The sequence below is a fragment of the Coregonus clupeaformis genome, chromosome 6 (genome assembly GCF_020615455.1).
Source record: "Coregonus clupeaformis isolate EN_2021a chromosome 6, ASM2061545v1, whole genome shotgun sequence".
NCBI lineage: Eukaryota > Metazoa > Chordata > Actinopteri > Salmoniformes > Salmonidae > Coregonus > Coregonus clupeaformis.
The window spans coordinates 28,159,502-28,179,486 of NC_059197.1; the positions used below are offsets into that span (position 1 = coordinate 28,159,502).

General features: G+C 45.5%; 1 protein-coding gene across 1 annotated transcript; it reads right to left on the bottom strand.

Annotated features, from left to right (window-relative positions):
• Window positions 1–4,622: 4,622 nt before the first annotated feature.
• Window positions 4,623–5,552, bottom strand: LOC121568491 (P2Y purinoceptor 4-like). Its single transcript, XM_041879012.1, has one exon. It carries the CDS (start codon window positions 5,550–5,552, stop codon window positions 4,623–4,625), a length of 930 nt encoding a protein of 309 aa, XP_041734946.1.
• Between the last annotated feature and the right edge of the window lie 14,433 nt (window positions 5,553–19,985).

Here is a 19,985-nt window from a genome sequence, read left to right on the forward strand (position 1 = left end):
GCTCCCGAAACGTTTGACCCAAGTTAAACAATTTTAAAGGCAATGCTACCAAATACTAATAGAGTGTATGTAAACTTCTGACCGACTGGGAATGTGATGAAATAAATAAAAGCTGAAATAAATCATTCTCTCTCTTATTATTCTGACATTTCACATTCTTAAAATAAAGTGGTGATCCTAACTGACCTAAGGCAGGGATGTTTTACTAGGATTAAATGTCAGGAATTGTGAAAAACTGAGTTAAAATGTATTTGGCTAAGGTGTATGTAAACTTCGGACTTCAACTGTACATACACTGGGGGAAAATAGTATTTAGTCAGCCACCAATTGTGCATGTTCTCCCACTTAAAAAGATGAGAGAGGCCTGTAATTTTCATCATAGGTACACGTCAACTATGACAGACAAATTGAGGAAAAAAAATCCAGAAAATCACATTGTAGGATTTTTTATGAATTTATTTGCAAATTATGGTGGAAAATAAGTATTTGGTCACCTACAAACAAGCAAGATTTCTGGCTCTCACAGACCTGTAACTTCTTCTTTAAGAGGCTCCTCTGTCCTCCACTCGTTACCTGTATTAATGGCACCTGTTTGAACTTGTTATCAGTATAAAAGACACCTGTCCACAACCTCAAACAGTCACACTCCAAACTCCACTATGGCCAAGACCAAAGAGCTGTCAAAGGACACCAGAAACAAAATTGTAGACCTGCACCAGGCTGGGAAGACTGAATCTGCAATAGGTAAGCAGCTTGGTTTGAAGAAATCAACTGTGGGAGCAATTATTAGGAAATACAAGACCACTGAAAATCTCCCTCGATCTGGGGCTCCACGCAAGATCTCACCCTGTGGGGTCAAAATGATCACAAGAACGGTGAGTAAAAATCCCAGAACCACACGGGGGGACCTAGTGAATGACCTGCAGAGAGCTGGGACCAAAGTAACAAAGCCTACCATCAGTAACACACTATGCCGCCAGGGACTCAAATCCTGCAGTGCCAGACGTGTCCCCCTGCTTAAGCCAGTACATGTCCAGGCCCGTCTGAAGTTTGCTAGAGTGCATTTGGATGATCCGGAAGAGGATTGGGAGAATGTCATATGGTCAGATGAAACCAAAATAGAACTTTTTGGTAAAAACTCAACTCGTCGTGTTTGGAGGCAAAGAATGCTGAGTTGCATCCAAAGAACACCATACCTACTGTGAAGCATGGGTGGAAACATCATGCTTTGGGGCTGTTTTTCTGCAAAGGGACCAGGACGACTGATCCATGTAAAGGAAAGAATGAATGGGGCCATGTATCGTGAGATTTTGAGTGAAAACCTCCTTCCATCAGCAAGGGCATTGAAGATGAAACGTGGCTGGGTCTTTCAGCATGACAATGATCCCAAACACACCGCCCGGGCAACGAAGGAGTGGCTTCGTAAGAAGCATTTCAAGGTCCTGGAGTGGCCTAGCCAGTCTCCAGATCTCAACCCCATAGAAAATCTTTGGAGGGAGTTGAAAGTCCGTGTTGCCCAGCGACAGCCCCAAAACATCACTGCTCTAGAGGAGATCTGCATGGAGGAATGGGCCAAAATACCAGCAACAGTGTGTGAAAACCTTGTGAAGACTTACAGAAAACGTTTGACCTGTGTCATTGCCAACAAAGGGTATATAACAAAGAATTGAGAAACTTTTGTTATTGACCAAATACTTATTTTCCACCATAATTTGCAAATTAATTCATAAAAAATCCTACAATGTGATTTTCTGGATTTTTTTTCCTTATTTTGTCTGTCATAGTTGACGTGTACCTATGATGAAAATTACAGGCCTCTTTCATCTTTTTAAGTGGTAGTACTTGCACAATTGGTGGCTGACTAAATAATTTTTTTCCCCACTGTACATACTGGCAGCTTCATTAAATAGTACCCGCAAAACACCAGTCTCAATGTAAACAGTGAAGAGGTGACTCCGGGATGCTGACCTTCTAGGCAGAGTTGCAAAGAAAAAGCCATATCTCAGACTGCCCATCTTAATCTTTTCTTTTTATTGGCCAGTCTGAGATATGGCTTTTTCTTTGCAACTCTGCCTAGAAGGTCCGCATCCCGGAGTCGCCTCTTCACTGTTGACTGTGTTTTGCGGGTACTATTTAATGAAGCTGCCAGTTGAGGACCTGTGAGGTGTCAGTTTCTCAAACTAGACACTGTGATGTATTTGTCCTCTTGCTCAGTTGGGCACCGGGGCCTCCCAATACTCTTTCTATTCTGGTTAGAGCCAGTTTGCGCTGTTCTGTGAAGGGAGTAGTACACAGCGTTGTACGAGATCTTCAGTTTCTTGGCAATTTCTCGCATGGAATAGCCTTCATTTCTCAGAACAAGAAAAGACTGATGAGCTTCAGAAGAAAGCTATTTGTTTCTGGCCATTTTGATCCTGTAATCGAACCCACAATTGCTGATGCTGCAGATACTCAACTAGTCTCAAGAAGGCCAGTTTTATTGCTTCTTTAATCAGCACAACAGTTTTCAGCTGTGCTATCATAATTGCAAAATAGTTTTCTAATGATCAATTAGCCTTTTAAAATGATAAACTTGGATTAGCAAACACAACGTGCCATTGGAACACAGGACTGATGGTTGCTGATAATGGGCCTCTGTACGCCTAATGTAGATATTCCATAAAAAATCTGCCGTTTCCAGCTACAATAGCCATTTACAACATTAACAATGTTAATTGTATATTTCTGATCAATTTGATGTTATTTTAATGGACTAAAAAATGCTTTTCTTTCGAAAACAAGGACATTTCTAAGTGACCCCAAACTTTTGAACGGTAGTATATATATATATATATATACTGAACAGAAATATAAACGCAACATGTAAAGTGTTGATCCCAAGTTTCATGAGCTGATATAAAAGATCCCACAAATCTTCCATACACACAAAAAGCTTATTTCTCTCAACTTTTGTGCAAACATTTGTTTAAATCCCTGTTAGTAACCATTTCTCCTTTGCCAAGATAATCCATCCACCTGACAGCTGTGGCATATCAAGAAGCTGATTAAACAGCATGATCATTACACAGATGCACCTTGTGCTGGGGACAATAAAAGCCCACTCTAAAAGGTGCAGTTTTGTCACACAACACAATGCCACAGATGTGTCAAGTTCTGAGGAAGCGTGCAATTGGCATGCTGACTGCAGGAATGTCCACCAGAGCTGTTGCCAGAAAATTGAATGTTAATTTCTCTACCATAAGCCGCCTCCAACATCGTTTTAAAGAATTTGGCAGTATGTCCAACCGGCCTCACAACCACAGACCACGTGTAACCACGCCAGGCCAGGAACTCCACATCCGGTTTCTTTACCTGTGGGATCGTCTGAGACCAGCCACCCTGACAGCTGATGAAACTGAGGAGTATTTATTTCTGTAATAAAGCCCTTTTGTGGGGAAAAACTCATTCTGATTGGCTGCGCCCCTGCCCAGTCATGTGAAATGCATAGATTAGTGCCTAATTTATTTATTTAAATTGACAGATTTCTCTATATGAACTGTAACTCAGTAAAATTGTTGAAATTGTTGCATGTTGCATTTATATGTTCTATATATACAGTTGAAGTCGGAAGTTTACATACACTTAGGTTGGAGTCATTCAAACTCGTTTTTCAACCACTCCACAAATTTCTCGTTGACAAACTATAGTTTTGGCAAGTCGGTTAGGACATCTACTTTGTGCATGACACAAGTAATTTATCAAACAATTGTTTACAGACAGATCATTTCACTTATAATTCACTATATCACAATTCCAGTGGGTCAGAAGTTTACATACCTTTGACTGTGCCTTTAAACAGCTGAAATAAATAAAAGCTGAAATAAATCATTCTTTCTACTATTATTCTGACATTTCACATTCTTAAAATAAAGTGGTGATCCTAACTGACCTAAGACAGGGAATTTTTACTAGGATTAAATGTCAGAAATTGTGAAAAACTGAGTTTAAATGTATTTGGCTAAGGTGTATTTAAACTTCTGACTTCAACTGTACACAGTCAAAAATGTGTACACACCTACTCATTCAAGAGTTTTTCTTTATTTTTACTATTTTCTACATTGTAGAATAATAGTGAAGACATCAAAACTATGAAATAACACATGGAATCATGTAGTAACAAAAAAGTTTTAAACAAATCAAAATATATTTTATATTTGAGATTCTTCCAAGTAGCCTCCCTTTGCCTTGATGACAGCTTTGTACACTCTTGGCAGTCTCTCAACCAGTTCTGTCCTTTGTTGTTTGGGAAATGGAAAAACATTTGGTTACAAAAAAACTATCTGAGAAAGAGGTGTGCTGTGTATTTTTCATTTCCAGAATAGGCTACAAAAGCCCTTGAGAACACATCAGAGAATCAGTCTTTTAACCTCTCGTCACTTTGACTGAGCGGCAGAGTATAGTCCAGTAGAGGCTAAGATGGACCCATCTCTATGAAGCAGGGCTGCCTGAACAAATGGCCAATTCTGTGCCAAAAGGCGTAGAACAAAATAGCCTGTTCACCTATTAACAGAAAATAATTTGCTGTAGAGTAAAAAAAAATAAGAGAATCAGTCATTGATACCAGAGAAGCGGGGTACTATATCTTACTGTACTGTGCACACCACCGGATGGACTATCTTACTCGTAAATAACTGGCCCCAGAGCTGCTTCCGGTGCCTGTCCGAACTCAGGAAGTACAGGAGTGGGTTTGCGCAGCTGTTGAAGCTGACCAGGGGTTTCCATATCTTATAGCCGATCATCACCAAGTTGAGGACTCTACAGTCACTGGACATATAGACTCGTATGAACAGGTACACTGTCCGTGTAATGTGATATGGCACAAAACACAGCACGAACATCAAGCACACCGCCAGAATGGTGCGTATGGACTTGTTTCGAATCTCTGTTCCAACCTGTGAATTGTCCCTTCCAGCCCGGTAGAGCACTCTCATCATTGAGCAGTAACAGATCAGAATAATCATAAAAGGTACTAGGAATCCAACCACGCCCAGAAACATGCCGTAAGGAAAGTAAGTATAGAACTGGCCAGGGTCGGTCATTTCGTAGCACACAGTCATGTTGTTGATGAACCCGGTGTGGGCAAACACAAGGACTGGTGATATCTCTATCATCACCAGGACCCAAATCGAGCCAGACGTTAAAATTGCCAGGTTTTTGGTCCTGAACCGGAGCGCAGCAATCGGGTAGCACACCCCGAGGAACCGGTGCACACTGATGCACATGAGGAACATCATGCTGCAATGGAGGTTCGTATAGAAGAAGAATCTGACGGCTTTACAGATGATGTTGCCGAAGGGCCATACATCGTCCATGGCGTAGCTGACGATGAGCAGCGGCAAGGACAGCACGTACAGCAGGTCAGCCACGGCCAGGTTGGTCAGGTAGATGACTGAGCAGCTCCAGGTTCGGGTCCGGAAGCACACCACCCACAGCAGTGCTCCATTCAGGGTCAGACCCAGAACAAACACCAGGCTGTAGGTCAGCGGGATCAGGATCCTCTTATAAGACTCCATGACTGGACATAAGGTGAAGTTATTTTTCCCATTCATATTGTCACAGCCCCATAGGTCACCTGGATGTCTTTGGAAGTTAACTCATCTCTCTTTCATCTCATCCCTCAAGTCTCCATTGGAGAGCCTTTCTCACATGGGCGCATCTTCCGTGTGTCTAAAGCTACGTTTTTGAAAAGCTTTACAAGTATTTGTTTGGGTTTTCCAAAGCTTGTCTTCAGTGATATCCTACATGACCTCTCATGCCACACAGTGTGTAAAGACTGCTGCGTCCAGAGATGTACCTGGCTTTAAAATGACTGAATGCTTGTATCCCTGTTTGTTTACGCCTTGTGTCTCTTTACCCAAGCCTCAGCCTGTGTGCCATTACTAAGGCATCAACGTCTCCTGGACGAATGGGCAAATAAAGGACGCGCTCCAGGAATCGAATATTACCAGGGCTACATAAACCTTGCACAGCGGAGTCCGTGGGTTACCAGAGGGTATATGTGTAGATCTGGACTATTTTCTTTTACAGTGTAGATGTAGCTTTGTAGACAAATGTTATACATACATACTTTTTTCTATTAACCCTATGAGTCCCGAGACCCCAGCAAAAATTGGCTTTTCATTTATCTGACTTTAATTTATCTGCATGTCCAGCCCTTATAATTAGCCTCACAATGAAGTGTTTTAACATTTTATTTTCTGGACAACCAGGGATACAAGTAGAACACAAAATAATTTGACATTAACAGTTGCATTCATGAGTTTTTTAAACAAATGTCAATAAAGGTCCACCAAAGCAAAAACCTGATAAAAATGTATTTCAATGCCTTCAGAAAGTATTCACACCCCTTGACCTTTTCCACATTTTGCTGTGTTACAGCCTGAACTTAAAATGTATTAAATAGAAATGTTGTGTCACTGGCCTACACACAATACCCCATGATGTCAAAGTGGAATGATGTTTTTAGAAATATTTACAAAAAAAAAAAGCTGAAATGTCTTGAGTCACTAAGTATTCAACCCCTTTGTTATGGTAAGCCTAAATAAGTTCAGGAGTAAAAATGTGCTTAACAAGTCATAAGTTGCATGGACTCTGTGTGCAATAATAGTGTATTCCAAAACATTACATTTAAATGTTTTGTCATTTAGCAGACACTCTTATCCAGAGCAATTAGGGTTAAGTGCCTTGCTCAAGGGCACATCGACATATTTTTCACCTAGTGGGCTCGGGGATTAGAACAAGCGACCTTTCGGTTACTGGCACTATGCTCTTAACCATTAAGCTACCTGCCACATCCTGTTTGCAATAAGGCACTAAAGTAAAACTGCAAAAAATGTGGTAAGGAAATTAACTTGATGTCCTGAATACAAAGCGCTATGTTTGGGGCAAATCCAACACAACACATCACTGCGTACCACTCATAGTTTCAAGCATGGTGGTGGCTGCATCATGTTATGGGTATGCTTGTCACTGGCAAGGACGAGGGAGTTTTTTATGATAAAAAGAAACGGAATAGAGCTAAGCACAGGCAAAATCCTAGAGGAAAACCTGGTTCAGTCTGCTTTCCAACAGACACTGGGAGACAAATTCACCTTTCAGCAGGACAATAACCTAAAACACAAGGCCAAATATACACTGGACTTGCTTACCAAGATGACATTGAATGTTCCTGAGTGGACTAGTTACAGTTTTGACATAAATTGGTTAGAAAATCCATGGCAAGACTTGAAAATGGCTGTCTAGCAATGATCATCAACCAACTTGACAGAGATTGAAGAATTTTGAAAATAATAATGTGCAAATATTGTACAATCCAGATGTGCAAAGTTCTTAGAGACTTTACCCAGAATGAATCACAGCTGTAATCGCTGCCAAAGGTTATTCTAACATGTATTGACACAGGGGTGTGAATACTTATGTAAATGAGATATTTCAATATTTCATTTTCAATAAATTTGTTCACTTTGTCATTATGGGGTATTGTGTGTAGATGGGTGAGAAAAAAAATATATTTAATATATTTTGAATTCAGGCTGTTACACAATAAAATGTGGAATAAGTCAAGGGGTATGAATACTTTCTGAAGGCTGTAAGGCTGTAAGAATTTGTTTGCTCTGTGGGAAATAAATATCCAACTAGTCAGAGACAACTATGGGAGTTTGGCGTTTGTGACAGCAACTATGTGAACTTATTACAGTATTATATACACTATGTCTTGGGATTTCCTATGATCTTCTATGTAGAAGAACCCCTTACCTTCTAACGACTCTTGTGTAGCTTGTGAGCATCATAGAGCAAAACAACTGCGTGTTCATGAGAGTCTCAGCTTTTAATAGATAGCTTTTAATAGTTTGTAGCTCAAACCAATCTGACTCTACAGTTTTTGTAAAAAAAGACCCAACCCCGGGCCCCTTCGGGATCCGCCCTTGTCTCACAAACACCGCTTTAGCTCAGCTCCTGTTAATCACACAGACTAATGCAGAAGAAATAGACGACTCCAATGGTACAAACCAGACATCTGTAGATCAAACACATGCAGGTGTTTTGCTCTATGACGCTTTTTACTACATGATTATTGAATTTGCCCTATACCCATCATGAGGTTGCTACAACCTAGATTACAAATGAAAGATTATAGCGTAGGTGCACAGGTCGAAAGACAAATTGGAGTAATCAAGGTGACAGGCAGTGACAGATTCAATACCGTCCTGCACACTCTTGCCTGCATCTAGCTGATCTGGAGTGTAATCATTTAAGAAATGTTTTGGAACAGAATCGGCGGAACGAATAAACCCAGACACACAGTTCACTTTCATAGCAGCCACATACAAACAGCATGATCACTTTGCTCGTTGTATAGTTCCTTCTCACATCTACGCTGTCTCCTCCTCTCACCTTTTCCCTTCGCTTGTGGACTTCAGTGCACAACACAACAGCTGTCTGTGACCAGGCGAAAAAAACTCTCGAAGCCAAACCTTCATACCGCTAACCGCTACACAGCCTACATCGTTGTCACCATATTAGCTGACGTCATAGTCAACATAGCTACTAGAACTAACACGTTAGTAAACCCACAATCCAATCCAAGTGTAAAAGTGATGCGCGGGTTGACTCATAACCCGCAGTCCCTGTGGATAACCGCGGGGGAACAGGTTTAGGGTCATTAAATATTGTGTGGCTGAAGGGTGGGTGGCGGGCGGATTGAATAAAGAGCAACAATACCTTAAAAAATCCATAAATGTATAATTATTGTGCAATAGGCTACATTTTTCTTTCATTATTTTAGGCTATCTGGTATTAGTGCATAAGCCTAAACTTTAGGGCTTAACTGTACCCACGACAAATTGCCTACACAGCCAATCGCCAAATAATGCTTTTGGGAACTGGCAGAAAAAGTTAACATCAATCCACAGAAGCTGATGACATCTTGGTGTACTCCACTACATGCGAGCAACATGTCTCTCATGTCAGGTCCATTTTGGAGAGGCTGATAGGGCATCACCTGTACGCCAAGGTGGAGAAGTGCCTTTTCTTCCAGCAGGCGGTCTGCTTCCTGGGCTATCGGATATCCACCGCGATAGTGGAGATGGAAGGACAGAGGGTCAGTGCAGTACGGTCGTGGCCTGTTCCCTCCAACATCAAGGCGGTGCAGCGCTTCCTAGGTTTTGCCAACTATTTCAGGTGCTTCATAAGGGGTTTTAGCACAGTGGTGGCCCCTCTCACCTCCCTCCTGAAGGGAGGGCCTCGACAGCTGCGCTGGCCTGGGGAGGCCAACGAAGCCTTCCGTGCGCTCAAGGAACGGTTTACGAACACACCGGTTCTGGCTCACTCTGACCTGTCTCTGCTCTTCATTTTGGAGGTGGACACCTCCGAGGTTGGAGTAGGGGCTGTTCTCTCCCAACGTACTGGATCCCCGCCTAAACTCCATCAATGCGCCTTCTACTCACGGAAGCTGTCTCCCACAGAGCGGAATTACGACGTGGGGGATCATGAGTTGTTGGCCTTCAAGAAGGCGCTGAAGGCATGGCGGCACTGGCTGGAGGATGCTCAACACGCATTCCTTGTCTGGACGGACCACCGGAACCTAGAGTACATTCAAGCAGCGAAGAGGCTGAACCCGCGTCAGGCCAGGTGGGCCCTATTCTTCACCAGGTTTGACTTTACCCTCTCCTACCGGCCGGGATCTAAGAACGTTAAGGCCGATGTGTTGTCCCGGGTGTATGACACAGAGGATCAGAGGGAGGAAGTGACACCCATTATTCCTCTGTCCCACATTGTGGCTATCATTGCTATCATTGCTACGCTGACGATACACAACTAATCTTCTCCTTTCCCCCTTCTGATAACCAGGTGGCGAATCGCATCTCTGCATGTCTGGCAGACATATCAGTATGGATGACGGATCACCACCTCAAGCTGAACCTTGGCAAGACGGAGCTGCTCTTCCTCCCGGGGAAGGACTGCCCGTTCCATGATCTCGCCATCACGGTTGACAACTCCATTGTGTCCTCCTCCCAGAGTGCGAAGAGCCTTGGCGTGACCCTGGACAACACCCTGCCGTTCTCCGCTAACATCAAGGCGGTGACCCGATCCTGCAGGTTCATGCTCTACAACATTCGGAGAGTACGACCCTGCCTTACACAGGAAGCGGCACAGGTCCTAATCCAGGCACTTGTCATCTCCCGTCTGGATTACTGCAACTCGCTGTTGGCTGGGCTCCCTGCCTGTGCCATTAAACCCCTACAACTCATCCAGAATGCCGCAGCCCGTCTGGTGTTCAACCTTCCCAAGTTCTCTCACATCACCCCGCTCCTCCGCACACTCCACTGGCTTCCAGTTGAAGCTCGCATCTGTTACAAGACCATGGTGCTTGCCTATGGAGCTGTGAGGGGATCGGCACCTCTGTACCTTCAGGCTCTGATCAGTCCCTACATCCAAACGAGGGCATTGCGTTCATCCACCTCTGGCCTGCTGGCTCCCTTCCTCTGCGGAAGCATGGTTCCCGCTCAGCCCAGTCAAAACTGTTCGCTGCTCTGGCACCCCAATGGTGGAACAAGCTCCCTCACGACGCCAGGACAGCGGAGTCACTCACCACCTTCCGGAGACATTTGAAACCCCACCTCTTTAAGGAATACCTGGGATAGGATAAAGTAATCCTTCTACCCCCCTAAAAAAAAAAAAAAAAAAAAAAAAAAGATATTGTAAAGTGGTTATCCCACTAGCTATAGGGTGAATGCACCTATTTGTAAGTCGCTCTGGATAAGAGCGTCTGCTAAATGACGTAAATGTAAATGTAAATGTAAATGTGGCTCTTGTTGTGTGGAATGTGGACGCAGACATCCGTCGAGCCCTGCGACAGGAGCCCTCACTTGCCCACTGTCCCGAGGGGCGTATCTACGTGCCCTCTGATGTGCGGGACCGTCTCCTCGCCTGGGCACACACAGCACCTGTGTTGGGGCACCCGGGTATAGCCCGTACTATCGACTGTCTCTCCGCCAAGTACTGGTGGCCCACCTTGGCCCGGGACGTCCAGGTTTACGTCTCTTCCTGCTCCACCTGCACACAGAGCAAGACACTGAGACACCTCCCCTATGGCAAACTCCACCCGCTGCCGGTTCCACAATGACCCTGGTCCCATCTCTCTGTGGACTTTGTCACAGACCTTCCCCCCTCGGAGGGGCACACCATTGCCCTGGTCGTTGTGGACCGGTTTTCCAAAGCCTATCATTTGATTCCTCTACCTGGTCTCCATACGGCCATGCAGACCGCAGAGGCTCTGTCACGGCTCTGTTTTCTAAGCCAGAACCCAGAAGCAGACCAGGACAAGGTGAGTTGAACGAAGGTGAGTATTTATTAACAGATTCAAAAAAAGATGCAGAGTAATCCAGGAGACGGAGCGGGCGGCGGAGATGAGTTGGTGGAGGTGAAGTGGCAGATCCAATGATGGCTCGGCAGCCGCCGACAACCAGGCAGGGGTTGGGTGAAGGTTCCGGGAGAATGACTGTAGACAGAAAAAAACGGAGGTAAGTACACGGCAAGCCAACAAGGTGCAAAACAACAAAACTAACGCTAGTAACTCAGAGGCTGATACGCTGACAAACATACTGTTCATGGCTAACGATCCGGCAGGGAATGGATGTCAGGTCAGGGCTTATGAAGGGGTGATGATCAGGACCAGGTGTGCCGAAGCTGATGAGAAGCAGGTGCGGGTAATCGAGAAATCACCCGCCTAGCAACGTCGCCTGGCAACCGGACAGGGTGCGTTCAGGAACCTTCAGGAAACAGGAGATTCAGAGCAGAAAAAACGGCAACACAGGCAGGAACAGACTCAGGATGCAGGGTTCATGACAGGCTCTCTTCTCTCACATCTTCCGGCACTACGGGATCCCGGATGACATCATGTCTGACCGTGGTCCTCAGTTCACCTCCTGTGTCTGGAAGGCCTTCATGGAACGACTGGGGGTCACGGTCAGCCTCACCTCCGGGTACCGTCCCCAATCAAATGGGCAGGTGGAAAAGGTAAATCAGGAACTGGGTAGGTACCTTCGTAGTTACTGTCAGGACCAGCCAGGGGAGTGGGCTGCGCACAAAATTCCCTCCGTCACTAACCTCACACCCTTTCAGTGTTCTAGGCTATCAGCCGACCCTGGCACCAGAGTCAGATTGAGGCTCCTGCGGTGGACGATTGGTTCCGGCGCTCAGAGGAGGTATGGAACACAGCGCACACCCGTCTCCAGCGTCTCGTCCTCCGGCAGAACGTGCAGGCCGATTGTCACCGCAGTGTGGCCCCGGTCTTTCACCCCGGTGACAGGGTCTGGCTTTCTACGAAGGACCTGCCCCTCCGCCTGCCCTGCCGGAAGCTGAGCCCGCGGTTTGTGGGGCCGTTCAAAGTCCTGAGGAGAATCAATGAGGTGACGTCCAGATTACAGCTCCCTGTCAATTACCGTATCTCACCCTCATTTCATGTATCTCTCCTCAGGCAGGTGGCAGCTGTTCCCTTGGCTAGTGCTGGACCCCACGACGCACCTCCCCCTCCCTTGGACGTCGAGGGAGCCCCGCCGTACTCCGTCCGCAGCCTGTTGGACTCAAGGCGTCGTGGGGCGTCTCTCCAGTACCTGGTCGACTGGGAGAGGTACGGTCCCGACCGACCCGCACTGCATCTCTGGGGTCGTCCCCAAGGTCGGCGGCACTCCGCTGCTGGAGCAGCACCTTGGGGGGGGGGGGGGTACTGTCACACCAGCCTTCGCTTTGGCTCCCCCTCCTGTCCAGCTCAGGCGTTCGGCGTCGCTGGCCTTCTAGCTGCTGCCGAACCTGCTGCTGGCAAACGCCCTTCACTCATCAACTCCGGACTTGTCTCGTCATCATTACACACACCTGGTTCAATCCCCACTCTATCACTGTATATATACTGTCATTTGTCTTTGTCGGTCTTTGTATACAGTGGGGGAAAAAAGTATTTAGTCAGCCACCAATTGTGCAAGTTCTCCCACTTAAAAAAATGAGAGAGGCCTGTAATTTTCATCATAGGTACACGTCAACTATGACAGACAAAATGAGGAAAAAAAATCCTGAAAATCACATTGTAGGATTTTTAATGAATTTATTTGCAAATTATGGTGGAAAATAAGTATTTGGTCAATAACAAAAGTTTCTCAATACTTTGTTATATACCCTTTGTTGGCAATGACACAGGTCAAACGTTTTCTGTAAGTCTTCACAAGGTTTTCACACAATGTTGCTGGTATTTTGGCCCATTCCTCCATGCAGATCTCCTCTAGAGCAGTGATGTTTTGGGGCTGTCGCTGGGCAACACGGACTTTCAACTCCCTCCAAAGATTTTCTATGGGGTTGAGATCTGGAGACTGGCTAGGCCACTCCAGGACCTTGAAATGCTTCTTATGAAGCCACTCCTTCGTTGCCCGGGCGGTGTGTTTGGGATCATTGTCATGCTGAAAGACCCAGCCACGTTTCATCTTCAATGCCCTTGCTGATGGAAGGAGGTTTTCACTCAAAATCTCACGATACATGGCCCCATTCATTCTTTCCTTTACACGGATCAGTCGTCCTGGTCCCTTTGCAGAAAAACAGCCCCAAAGCATGATGTTTCCACCCCCATGCTTCACAGTAGGTATGGTGTTCTTTGGATGCAACTCAGCATTCTTTGTCCTCCAAACACGACGAGTTGAGTTTTTACCAAAAAAGTTCTATTTTGGTTTCATCTGACCATATGACATTCTCCCAATCCTCTTCTGGATCATCCAAATGCACTCTAGCAACCTTCAGACGGGCCTGGACATGTACTGGCTTAAGCAGGGGGACACGTCTGGCACTGCAGGATTTGAGTCCCTGGCGGCGTAGTGTGTTACTGATGGTAGGCTTTGTTACTTTGGTCCCAGCTCTCTGCAGGTCATTTACTAGGTCCCCCCGTGTGGTTCTGGGATTTTTGCTCACCGTTCTTGTGATCATTTTGACCCCACGGGGTGAGATATTGCTTGGAGCCCCAGATCGAGGGAGATTATCAGTGGTCTTGTATGTCTTCCATTTCCTAATAATTGCTCCCACAGTTGATTTCTTCAAACCAAGCTGCTTACCTATTGCAGATTCAGTCTTCCCAGCCTGGTGCAGGTCTACAATTTTGTTTCTGGTGTCCTTTGACAGCTCTTTGGTCTTGGCCATAGTGGAGTTTGGAGTGTGACTGTTTGAGGTTGTGGACAGGTGTCTTTTATACTGATAACAAGTTCAAACAGGTGCCATTAATACAGGTAACGAGTGGAGGACAGAGGAGCCTCTTAAAGAAGAAGTTACAGGTCTGTGAGAGCCAGAAATCTTGCTTGTTTGTAGGTGACCAAATACTTATTTTCCACCATAATTTGCAAATAAATTCATTAAAAATCCTACAATGTGATTTTCTGGATTTTTTTTTCTCAATTTGTCTGTCATAGTTGACGTGTACCTATGATGAAAATTACAGGCCTCTCTCATCTTTTTAAGTGGGAGAACTTGCACAATTGGTGGCTGACTAAATACTTTTTTTCCCCACTGTATGTTGCTTGTTTTCCTGAGAGGAATCTCTCCTACTATTTCCTGAGTACCGTATATTTTGCACTGTGGGTTTCGTCCCGCTTTAAGCTATGGTGCTTTAATAAATTCAGTAGTTCTGAACCTGCGACTGCCTCCTGCCTACTCCTCTCTACACTTGTGACAAGTGTGAATTATCGACATCCCTGTGTTTTAAGAGAAATGTCTGAGTTTTACAGGTGTGGCTCCCGGTTTCAGCAAGAAAACAATAACTGATAAGATAAATTGAACGAAATGCTGCCTATAGCCTATATATAAAGGGCATACATGTATCAACTTTCACAGTGAATGCTTTTGTTTATACGTTTTGTGCGAATGAACTGAACATCGCCAAATGGATCATTAAAAAATATTGTGCATATTTAACGCAACCCTTGCTTTTAATATATTGCAAAGCAGCATACAACTGAGCTAAACGTTTGGAACAAGCGCACTATCTCATCCATACCCTAAAAACGCATATAAAGTGCAAGTTAGCTGTTTAGCTCACATCTGAAGGCTGGGGGGCATTTAGGACGTCTTCTACTGCTGATCGCTAAAATTTCCAAATGATTATGATCACACTTCCTCAATCCAAAATATTATTGCGACACTATACCAAAGATGGTTTTGTATGGTTTAGAAACGTGGGAACCAAGCTCGAGTTATTAGTGTAGCCTGTTATCGCCTGGACTTGATTAAATATCTTCACACCTAAAAAAAAAAAAAAAGAACTCCAGGCTTCCGTCATAACTGTCAATTTATAAAAAATTAAGATAAAATAAATGAATTTCAGGGGGCAGTTTGGAAAAAACGTATCCTGTCCGAATATTCCGATAATGGACATTCTGGTGTAATAAATACATAACCAACGTTCTCTAGTAATACTAGTCCCGTGCGATTAGGGCTATAGCTTAATAATAACTCCTGCAGAATTAAGCATTTCTTGCAGTAAAATGATACACCAAATGTAGACAAAATTTGGACTTGGCAACAGGAGTGGAGAAATATGATTGATTTATTTCTGCATCTTCAGGGAATGCAATGCTCAGTTAGAAACGATCTGTAGAGGTGCTGTCTTCATCATAAAAGCAGCATAAAAGCTGATAGTATTTCAACCACATAAAATATGCATCGAAGCCGAACTGAAATCTTATCAGAAACACCTTGTGTCGTTTTCACAGCTTTCTTTTTCATTACAACCGGTCAAACTGATGTTATTTGGACATTTTGCACAGAAAGTCTTTCCCGTTTGTTTTTGCTTAATTGTATTTTCTCCCCAGTCCCTAAACGCCTTTGCTCCACGAAAGATGACAGAGAACTTTACCTATGTCAACTAGATTGAAGCGTTCATTCTATCGATCTATTACATTATTCTGTTGAGCAAGGGTTTATTTAGTCTTCTTGGGCAACATATCATTTTTACATTTACATTTACGTCATTTAGCAGACGCTCTTATCCAGAGCGACTTACAAATTGGTGCATTCACCTTATAGCCAGTGGGATAACCACTTTACAATTGTATATATATATATTTTTTTTTGGGGGGTTGAAGGATTACTTTATCCTATCCCAGGTGTTCCTTAAAGAGGTGGGGTTTCAAATGTGTCCGGAAGGTGGTGAGTGACTCCGCTGTCCTGGCGTCGTGAGGGAGCTTGTTCCACCATTGGGGTGCCAGAGCAGCGAACAGTTTTGACTGGGCTGAGCGGGAACTGTGCTTCAGCAGAGGTAGGGGAGCCAGCAGGCCAGAGGTGGATGAACGCAATGCCCTCGTTTGGGTATAGGGACTGATCAGAGCCTGAAGGTACGGAGGTGCCGTTCCCCTCACAGCTCCGTAGGCAAGCACCATGGTCTTGTAGCAGATGCAAGCTTCAACTGGAAGCCAGTGTAGTGTGCGGAGGAGCGGGGTGACGTGAGAGAACTTGGGAAGGTTGAACACCAGACGGGCTGCGGCATTCTGGATGAGTTGTAGGGGTTTAATGGCATAGGCAGGGAGCCCAGCCAACAGCGAGTTGCAGTAATCCAGACGGGAGATGACAAGTGCCTGGATTAGGACCTGTGCCGCTTCCTGTGTAAGGCAGGGTCGTACTCTCCGAATGTTGTAGAGCATGAACCTACAGGATCGGGTCACTGCCTTGATGTTAGCGGAGAACGACAGGGTGTTGTCCAGGGTCACGCCAAGGCTCTTCGCACTCTGGGAGGAGGACACAACAGAGTTGTCAACCGTGATGGCGAGATCATGGAACGGGCAGTCCTTCCCCGGGAGGAAGAGCAGCTCCGTCTTGCCAAGGTTCAGCTTGAGGTGGTGATCCGTCATCCATACTGATATGTCTGCCAGACATGCAGAGATGCGATTCGCCACCTGGTTATCAGAAGGGGGAAAGGAGAAGATTAGTTGTGTGTCGTCTGCGTAGCAATGATAGGAGAGGCAATGTGAGGATATGACAGAGCCAAGTGACTTGGTGTATAGCGAGAATAGGAGAGGGCCTAGAACTGAGCCCTGGGGGACACCAGTGGTGAGAGCACGTGGTGCGGAGACAGCTTCTCGCCACGCCACTTGGTAGGAGCGACCGGTCAGGTAGGACGCAATCCAAGAGTGAGCCGAGCCGGAGATGCCCAGCTCGGAGAGGGTGGAGTGGAGGATCTGATGGTTCACAGTATCAAAGGCAGCAGACAGGTCTAGAAGGACAAGAGCAGAGGAGAGAGAGTTTGCTTTAGCAGTGCGGAGAGCCTCCGTGACACAGAGAAGAGCAGTCTCAGTTGAATGACCAGTCTTGAAACCTGACTGGTTTGGATCAAGAAGGTCATTCTGAGAGAGATAGCAAGAGAGTTGGCTAAAGACGGCACGCTCAATAGTTTTGGAGAGAAAAGAAAGAAGGGATACTGGTCTGTAGTTGTTGACATCAGAGGGATCGAGTGTTGGTTTTTTTGAGAAGGGGTGCAACTCTCGCTCTCTTGAAGACGGAAGGGACATAGCCAGCGGTCAAGGATGAGTTGATCAGCGAGGTGAGGTAAGGGAGAAGGTCACCGGAGATGGTCTGGAGAAGAGAGGAGGGGATAGGGTCAAGCGGGCAGGTTGTTGGGCGGCTGGCCATCACAAGTCGCAAGATTTTATCTGGAGAGAGAGGGGAGAAAGAAGTCAAAGCATAGGGTAGGGCAGTGTGAGCAGGACCAGCAGTGTCATTTGACTTAACAAACGAGGATCGGATGTCGTCAACCTTCTTTTCAAAATGGTTGACGAAGTCATCCACAGAGAGGGAGGAGGGGGGGGAGGAGGATTCAGCAGGGAGGAGAAGGTGGCAAAGAGCTTCCTAGGGTTAGAGGCAGATGCTTGGAAATATAGAGTGGTAGAAAGTGGCCTTAGCAGCAGAAACAGATTAAGAAAATGTAGAGAGGAGGGAGTGAAGAAATGCCAGGTCCGCAGGGAGTCTAGTTTTCCTCCATTTCCGCTCGGCTGCCCGGAGCCCTGTTCTGTGAGCTCGCAATGAGTCATCAAGCCACGGAGCTGGAGGGGAGGACCGAGCCGGCCGGGAGGATAGGGGACATAGAGAGTCAAAGGATGCAGAAAGGGAGGAGAGGAGGGTTGAGGAGGCAGAATCAGGAGATTGGAGGGAGAAGGATTGAGCAGAGGGAAGAGATGATAGGATGGAAGAGGAGAGAGTAGCGGGAGCGAGAGAGCGAAGGTTGCGACGGCGCATTACCATCTGAGTAGGGGCAGAGTGAGTAGTGTTGGAGGAGAGCGAGAGAGAAAAGGATACAAAGTAGTGGTGGGAGACATGGAGGGGAGTTGCAGTGAGATAAGTAGAAGAACAGCATCTAGTAAAGATGAGGTCAAGCGTATTGCCTGCCTTGTGAGTAGGGGGGGGGGGGGGCAGTGTGAGGGTGAGGTCAAAAGAGGAGAGGAGTGGAAAGAAGGATGCAGAGAGAAATGAGTCAAAGGTAGACGTAGGGAAGTTGAAGTCCCCCAGAACTGTGAGGGGTGAGCCATCCTCAGGAAAGGAACTTATCAAGGCGTCAAGCTCATTGATGAACTCTCCAAGGGAACCTGGAGGGTGATAGATGACAAGGATATTAAGCTTAAATGGGCTAGTGACTGTGACAGCATGGAATTCAAATGAGGAGATAGACAGATGGGTCAGGGGAAAAATAGAGAATGTCCACTTGGGAGAGATGAGGATTCCTGTGCCACCACCCCGCTGACCAGATGCTCTCGGGGTATGCGAGAACACATGGTCAGACGAGGAGAGAGCAGTAGGAGTAGCAGTATTTTCAGTGGTAATCCATGTTTCCGTCAGCGCCAAGAAGTCGAGGGACTGGAAGGTAGCATAGGCTGAGATGAACTCTGCCTTGTTGGCAGCAGAACGGCAGTTCCAGAGGCTGCCTAAGACCTGGAACTCCATGTGGGTGGTGCGTGCAGGGACCACCAGGTTAGAGAGGCAGCAGCCACGCGGTGTGAGTCGTTTGTATAGCCTGTGCGGAGAGGAGAGAACAGGGATAGACAGAGGCATAGTTGACAGGCTGCAGAAAATGGCTACAATAATGCAAAGGAGATCGGAATGAAATGAACTAAATGACAAAAGAGAAGCAACATGTATCTAATTATAGACAAGTTGACTAACAAATAGCCTACCAAAATGTCGGAAATTATAAGCAGAAACATATCTAAATCAGGAAAAACAAAATCCTGCACCCCTGTCAAAAAATCATTCTGCAGTCTTTGACTGTAGCCTATAGCGCATTTTCAATATTTGCAGGTTAGTGTTGGGTGCGGTCCTTCATCACATAAAGTCGGGCGGATGAGGGGATGGGGTATTAGCAATTGGGGGCAGTTTAGCAGTGGCAATAAATTAATAAAACCAAAAACTTACCTTGACTTGTAAGAGTGCCAGTGTTGGATAGCCTTAGCCAGCTAGCTAACATAAATAGCATTCCTCTCTGTTTGAGTCAGGTTGTTGAGTAGGCTAAATAAGCTGTATTAGCTAGCTAAGTAAGGTTAAAAAAATACAACAAAATATAGATATATCTCTCTCTCTCCCTCTCTCTCTCTGCTGCTTCTCATACATTTTGAAGAAATTAATTTGTTAAAAGCTGTTCAACTAATTGTCTTTCTCTCTCATTGAGTCAACTACTCACCACACTTTATGCACTGCAGTGCTAGCTATCTGTAGTTTATGCTTTCAGTACTGAATTCATTCTCTGATCCTTTGATTGGATGGACAACATGTCAGTTCATGCTACAATAGCTCTGATAGATTGGAGGACATACTCCGGAAGTCGTCATAATCATGTAGAATGGCGCCGGAGGGGATGGCTGCCATTTTACGGGCTCCTAACCAACTGTGCTATTGATATTACGTGTTTACACAGGATTTGGGAATGTGTTCAATCC